The sequence below is a fragment of the Phacochoerus africanus genome, chromosome 10 (genome assembly GCF_016906955.1).
Source record: "Phacochoerus africanus isolate WHEZ1 chromosome 10, ROS_Pafr_v1, whole genome shotgun sequence".
NCBI classification, from domain to species: domain Eukaryota; kingdom Metazoa; phylum Chordata; class Mammalia; order Artiodactyla; family Suidae; genus Phacochoerus; species Phacochoerus africanus.
The window spans coordinates 40,820,087-40,826,976 of NC_062553.1; the positions used below are offsets into that span (position 1 = coordinate 40,820,087).

A 6,890-nucleotide genomic window follows, 5' to 3' on the forward strand; every position below is an offset into this window, starting at 1 on the left:
GAAAATGAAAGAGTGAGAAGAGAGACGCCAATGTGGAATATGACCCCAAAATATTTGCCCTTGGTGGGTCAAGCAATTAACTGAGTACCCTAATAGACAAATTTCTCAGACATGGTCTCCTTCCAGTCTCAGTATGACCCTAAGCCGCTGCTCCCCTTGCAGACCTAAGCAACCCTGTGGGCCTCTCACTTTTCTCAAAATTCCTCCGCACAGCAACAGGATGCTTCTGTAGTCAGACATAAATTGAGTTGAATGTTCAAGCATCATAATTAGGAGTCTCTAAAATAAAATGGTCCTCACATAAGCACAACTCCCAGAACACTAACACAGAAGTTTTCCCTGTGAGCAGAACTAGACCCACCACGGAGGAGATAGCATATTATAAAGTGAATTAGGAAATCAGGTCACCTTTCTGGACAATTTAGGCCCGTAAAAACACCCTGCCATTAAGCACCTCCCAAGGGTTGAGCTGCTTCTTTGAGGCTGGTGTGATTCTGAGGAGACTGCTGGGATTCTCCTGTTGTGAGTGAGGGTGGGCTGGGCCAGACCGGCTGGGTTGAGGCTGAGCCCCTGGGATGGCTGCAGCAAACCTTGTGGTGCAAAAGTAGTTACAGCTGAGCTGCCCTGAGTTAAGCCCTGAGACTCCTTAATTGTTGTCACAAGATGTTGGATTAGCACATTTCTGGAATAGCTGTCTGTTTACACTCTGGAGACCCACCGTCCACTAACCGCTTTCTAATTGAATTCTAATCACATTCAAATAGCTCAATAACCAGCCTCAGCTGCAATTCATAAAACTTTAATTGCCATCCATAAATCCTGGGCTCCCCAGAGCGGGCGTCCCTACAACTCAATTACACTTCTCTAGCAGGCAAGAGAGACGATGGTCACAGAGATGGAAAGGGGAAAGGAGAGACTGAACGAGGACAGAGTGAGAGCCATGCCTCTGAGAAGCTGATGCTCCCCTAGGATTTGGGCCCTTGGTTCTCCCAGGTGGCGAGAGACCCATCCCCAAGTTTCTTAGCACCACTGTGATCTCAGGCCTGAAGGCAGCTATTTGGGGGAAAGGACTGAACTTGTATGTGTTGCTTTGCCCTCCCTACTCCAGCCAGATGTCACTAGGGCAGCCTTGCCGTCCCTGAAAGATCAACAACGCCTATCTGGGCAGTCACCTTTTCCCATATAGCCACTGATACACCTGTCCTCCACTGGACCCTATACCACTCAGACGCCTCCTCTGTCAAGCCACTGCTCCCATCCTGAGGTAGGATTCATTGACTGGCTCAATTCCCTTCAGCCATTTTGGGCTTTAAAAGGGGTGCATAGGGGAGAGTGCTCCCTGGTTAGCCTGATAGCTACTTGAGATCTGTAAACTGCAAAAGGGCAGAAGTTGGGAAAACCCAAAGTGAAGGCTTCCCTCAGCCCCTGCCCAGGCTCCAGAAGGGCTGGGGTTTGGTCCTCTCCCCAAAGTCTTTGTGATGGAGTTTGTTATGGTTGGCCTGGAAATGCAGCTGTGGACCCACTTGGAGAAAGAAAAGAGTGGCCCTTCAGTGTCTCTCTTGGTAAGTTTAAGGTTAGGAAGAGGCACAAAGAAGGGTCATTGATCTGAGTGGCCCCAGGAAAGCCTCAAGTGCAAAGGCAGTTTAGAGCTTCTCAAGCATCAGAATGAAAATCTCGGTGGCTTCTTAGCCGGGAGGCCTTACTTTATAACCCAGGATCCCTCACCAGTTAACCACCTAAATGACCTTGGCCAAGTCCAAAAGCTGAGAGACTGTGTGTGTGTGTGTGTGTGTGTGTGTCTACCCCAAGCTGCACTCTGGGACTGGGCAGCTGCCAGTCCACCTCCTGCACGATCCGCCTCTAAACCTCAGGCCGTCACTCTATGGTGTCTTATCCACGACCGACACAGAGCAAGGAGTACGGGGCTTTCCTACTAGAAAGGCTTCAAGGTCCCCACCAGGTGCGCTTTGCGGCCGAGCTCTAGGAGGAGCTGGGCTGGGGCCCAGGCTAGGGAGAGGGCCAGGAGGGAGGATGCAGCTCTGTGATTTCTCTGGAAAGCGTGGAGAAGAGGGGGAGGAGGCCGGCCTCCCCGCGAAATTAACAAAACCTACACTTTGCAAAGTCTCCCCCATCCCCCTCCTCCAAGTCCTTCCCTGCCGCGCGCCCGCCCCTCCTCGCCGTTTCTGTTGTGACTCTGGCAGCCTATCCCGAGGGTGGGGAGCTGCCGAGGAGCCTGAGCCGAACCGTACTCGGCAGCATCACGTGTCGGGGTGGGGGCTATAAAATCCCGGAGCTGGGGCGTCGGGCGGGGGACGTGAGGACCAGACCTCTCCAGGGACCCCTTTGTTCACAGCCCAGACTCCGACACCTCCGCGTCCCCAAGGGCTTGACCGCCTGCGTCCGCGCTGCGCCCAGGGCAGAGGCTCAGGACAGGAGAGGGGAGGGGGCGCCACGGCCGACCAGGCCCTCCAGCCACGAACCCCTCCCGACATGTCGCGCTCCTTCTATGTCGACTCGCTCATCATCAAGGACTCCTCACGGCCCGCGCCCTCGCTTCCTGAGCCGCACCCCGGGCCAGATTTTTTCATCCCGCTGGGCATGCCATCCCCGTTGGTGATGTCCGTGTCTGGGCCCGGCTGCCAGTCCCGCAAGAGCGGCGCGTTCTGCGTTTGCCCGCTCTGCGTCACTTCGCACCTGCACTCCTCTCGGGGACCCGCGGGCTCCGGAGGCGGGGGCGCAGGGACCGGGAGTGTAGGGACCGGGGGTGGCGGGGCGGCGGGAGCCGCTGGGGCCCTGCCCCTGCTCAAGAGTCAGTTTTCTTCGAGTCCTGGGGACGCACAGTTTTGCCCGCGCGTGAGTCACGCGCACCATCACCACCATCCGCCGCAGCACCACCATCACCACCACCAGCCCCAGCAGCCCGGCTCGGCTGCCGCCGCGGCGGCAGCGGCGGCGGCGGCGGCGGCAGCGGCGGCCTTGGGGCACCCGCAGCACCACGCACCTGTCTGTACCGCCACTACCTACAACGTGGCGGACCCGCGGAGATTCCACTGCCTCACTATGGGTAGGGCGGGGTCTCTGGGCACCTGCGCCGGGAGCAAACTTTCAGCCTTCGGTGGAGGAAGTGGGCGCTGGCGGGGGTGGGGGGCGGGTGGAGGGAGGAGGGGCTTTTAGTGCAGCTGTTGAGTCGTCCCCAGAAGTTCCACGAAGGTGAAAGTTAGCCTTGCCAGCCTCTTCTTGCAGCCGGGTGCGCTTCACGCTCGGCACCTGGTGCTCAAGTCTTACATAATATCAGGGCCTTTGGGACTTCGAACTTGAGGGCTGAGAAACCGGATGGTTAACTGACTGAGATCCGGGGTGAGTGTATTTGAACTTAAGTGTGGCATTCCGGCGTCGGCGCTGGTTAAAAGCATTTCGATGCTTTTGGCTAAGCCTGTCTGTCTGCCTTTCCGGTGGGTTTGAAGGGAGCCGACCGGACAACGCAACCCCACCCCCACTAACTTAAATCCTCTGACTTTACCTCCCATCAAAGTCTTTCACTCGCTCTAGGAGTCACTATTCTTCCCGACTAAGTTCTCTCTAACGCGCCTCTGTCCTTCCCGGCTAAGTAACGGTGTGTCTTGAAATGAGAAAGTTCGAGGGATGGATACAGGTGTTTGGTTGAGCTTCGCGGGTGGGTCCTTGAGAGGCATCCTTTCTAAGGGATGGCACGTGGGGTGGGCCGCCACACCCGAGAATTACCTCTTTGCCCTCTCTTGGCCCATTTTGCAGGGGGCTCGGACGCCAACCAGGTACCCAATGGCAAGAGGATGAGGACCGCATTCACTAGCACGCAGCTCCTGGAGCTCGAGCGGGAATTCTCTTCCAACATGTACCTGTCTAGACTCCGGAGGATCGAAATCGCCACGTACCTGAACCTGTCGGAGAAGCAGGTGAAAATCTGGTTTCAGAACCGCCGGGTGAAGCATAAGAAGGAAGGGAAGGGCACGCAGAGGAACAGTCACGCGGGCTGCAAGTGCGTCGGCAGCCAGGCGCACTACGCGCGCTCGGAGGATGAGGACTCCTTGTCGCCGGCCTCGGCCAACGATGACAAGGAGATTTCCCCGTTATAAGGGAGGGCGCTTTCGCCACACGCCCGCAGCAGCCCTCACAATGCCTACAAGGCAGGCACCCAGGAGCCCAAATCCTCGCCCTTCCGCTGGTCTCACCTGGGGAAGGTGGAGCCAAGCGTTCCCCGGGGGTGTAAGTGCTGGGACGACCCTTCACGTTTTCTCCTTTGCCTATTTGTTTGGGGCTCCACTCGCAGTTATAGGTCTTTTTTTAAAAAAATGTAAATAATCTAGATTCAACTCAGTCTTATGTAACAGAAAAAACCCGGATTGGTTTAAGTTTAAAACTATATGTGGGTTTTTGAAAACGCATATTATTTTCCTTTCCCTGTCTTTCAGAACATGGTGAGAACACGAGATTTCGTGATTATTTTTTGTTTTTGTTGTTTTCATGAAAGTATTGAATTGCAAATAACGTAGAAAATTAAACCCTGTAGGTCTTGCTTCCTGAAAACTTGCTTGGGGAGAGTTTAAAATCCAAGTTGCTGGAAGTCTCTTTGTGAATAGTTTTATATAAAATTTATATTTATATTTATTTAAATAAATGGCACAAAATCAAGGTTTTAAATCCATGATGTTTGCCCTCACCTTCTTCCCTTGTCTCTCTCCCCCCCATATGGACAGGATTAAAAAGTGAGAATTTAGGTGTTCCTGTTGTGGCTCAGCGGTTAACGAATCTGACTAGCATCCATGAGATTGTAGGTTTGACCCCTGGCCTCGCTCAGTGGGTTAAGGACCTGGTGTTACTGTGAGCTGTGGTGTAGGTCGCAGATGCTGCTCCGATCTTGCATTGCTGTGGCTGTGGTATAGACCAGCAGCTGCAACTCTGGTTTGACCCCTTGCCTGGGAACTTCCATATGCTGCAGGTGTAGCACCCTAAAAGGGAAAAAAAAAAAAGGAGCATTTAGAGCAAACTGGTGGCTAGAACTTGGAAATGTGGGTCTGTGGGTCTCTTGGTTGAGTGAGTTTGTGGTTCTATAGAATCTCTGTGTCACAGAAACTTCTGCCAAGAAGACACCTTGGTGATGCCACCTACCAGACAGTACTCCCCATTCTTTTTTTTTTTCTTTTTTTAAAGGTATAGTTAATTTACAATGTTGTGTTAGTTTCAAGTGTAGAGCAAAGCAATATATATCAACAGGTAGATATATATAGAGATTCTTTTTTTCAGGTTCTTTCACATTATAGGTTATTACAAGATATTGAGTATAAATACTTCCTGTTCTTAAAATAGCTCACTTCCTCACAGTTGACAGGATAAATCACTCCATTTAGAGTGACACTGACAATTCATGACAGACCATCCTTTCGATTTATTTAGCAGGTAAAGGCAAAAATCCCTTAACTAGAATTTATTTTCTGTGTCAGTCCTGCTCCCCTTTTTTCCCCTCTCCATGTCTCTCAGTCCTAAAACCTGAGTTGTGTGAAGGAAGCTGGATGGTAAGAATTGTTTTAGGAAGAGCAACAATCCATCAAGCAGGTTGGAAACAAATACATGGAAACTTACAAATGATGCTACAAGTGACCAGAAACAATACCATTTTTGCCTGTTTGTCTGGCTGAGAAATGAACGCGTTCCCACCACTGCGGAGACGATTACAGTTCAGGGATAGCTCATTATTTTGTCCAAAGACTTACATTCTCACTTTTCCGAAATAGCTCAGAGATGCCTTTGGACTTTCAATTGGTTTAGTTTTTTTCTGGTCTCCCTGACTTTAACCTAGATTGGTTCCATTGTATTCCCTTTCTTCCCAACACTCTGCGGAGTTAATTCCTGCAAGCCTGGCCCTGGAGATTTACTCTGGCTCTCTCAGCCCAGCTAGGTTCTGTCCTCTAAGGGGAGTGTGAAACTGGAAACATGGAAACTACAAGATCTCATTCCCTGCCAGCTGCGTCCCACAGACACCTACTGGTGTTATTTCTGATTATTTTCTGTAAAGCTGCCACCCAAGAGATCCAAGCCATAGAAACTGTTTACAACACACATACACACACTTCTTTAGGTCTGTAGGAACTGAAACCTCGCCAGGTGGGGTTGGGGCTCTTATAGGGGAGTGAGGAGGAGGGAGGACGTGACACATTTCCCTCCCCAGAGACTCTGACACTCTCTCTCTCTCTCTCACACACACACACACACACACACACACACACACACACACCCCTCCAGAGGCTCAGGAGAAGGCAAGTCCCCTTCTAGAGAGCCTGTTGTCAACCCTCTTTCTGGTGCTGGCCAGGGCAGGGGCGGTGGTGGGAGAAGCTGGATGGTGTATTCTGAATGGGGAGCTGCCACTGCTTTGTACGGTGACCTGGGCCTAGTCCTGGTGCAGTGGTCGCTGCAGGAAGTGATCGCAGGACCCTGGGAGGCTCAGGCTCTGGATTGATTTCTCTCTCCCCCAAGCAGAGCCCCAGGCCTGCCTGCCTCAGAGAAGGGGAAAAGGCACTTGCCCACTGCTTTTCCCTAAGATCCCACCTCTGTCCTTCCCAGAAGACAGGCCACTCCAGGCAGCAGTACAGGGGTGGAAGGAAGGGAGTTTAGAAGCACAAAGAACGAGCTTCTAAGGGAGAATTCCTTTGCAGGAAATAACAGGAAGGCCAAAGAGCCCTGGCTGCACCTCTCCAAGCTCCTGCTCAAAGCGAGCCTCATCTGGGCAGTGGACATACAACCCCCACCCCCTCCCATCACCAAACAACCTGGCCTCTCTGTGGCCCCCACTCTCAGCCCTGGCCCTCCCCAAGTCCCTACCCAGTTGGGATCTGAGCCTCTACACCTTGCCCAACTGC

General features: G+C 52.5%; 1 protein-coding gene across 1 annotated transcript; it reads left to right on the top strand.

Annotated features, from left to right (window-relative positions):
• Positions 1–2,176: 2,176 nt before the first annotated feature.
• On the top strand, positions 2,177–4,753 carry GSX2 (GS homeobox 2). The gene is made up of 2 exons (XM_047799622.1): positions 2,177–3,064; positions 3,772–4,753. The coding sequence occupies exons 1-2, from the start codon at positions 2,491–2,493 to the stop codon at positions 4,110–4,112; spliced, it is 915 nt and encodes a 304-aa protein (XP_047655578.1). The 5' UTR covers positions 2,177–2,490; the 3' UTR covers positions 4,113–4,753.
• The last annotated feature ends 2,137 nt before the right edge of the window (positions 4,754–6,890 follow it).

Bases quoted from the DNA above. Each gene is read 5' to 3' on its own strand.
- GSX2 (XM_047799622.1), top strand. From the start codon at position 2,491: ATGTCGCGCTCCTTCTATGTCGACTCGCTCATCATCAAGGACTCCTCA. The intron at 3,065-3,771 runs GTAGGGCGGGGT...CCCATTTTGCAG, and splicing joins ATTCCACTGCCTCACTATGG to GGGGCTCGGACGCCAACCAG.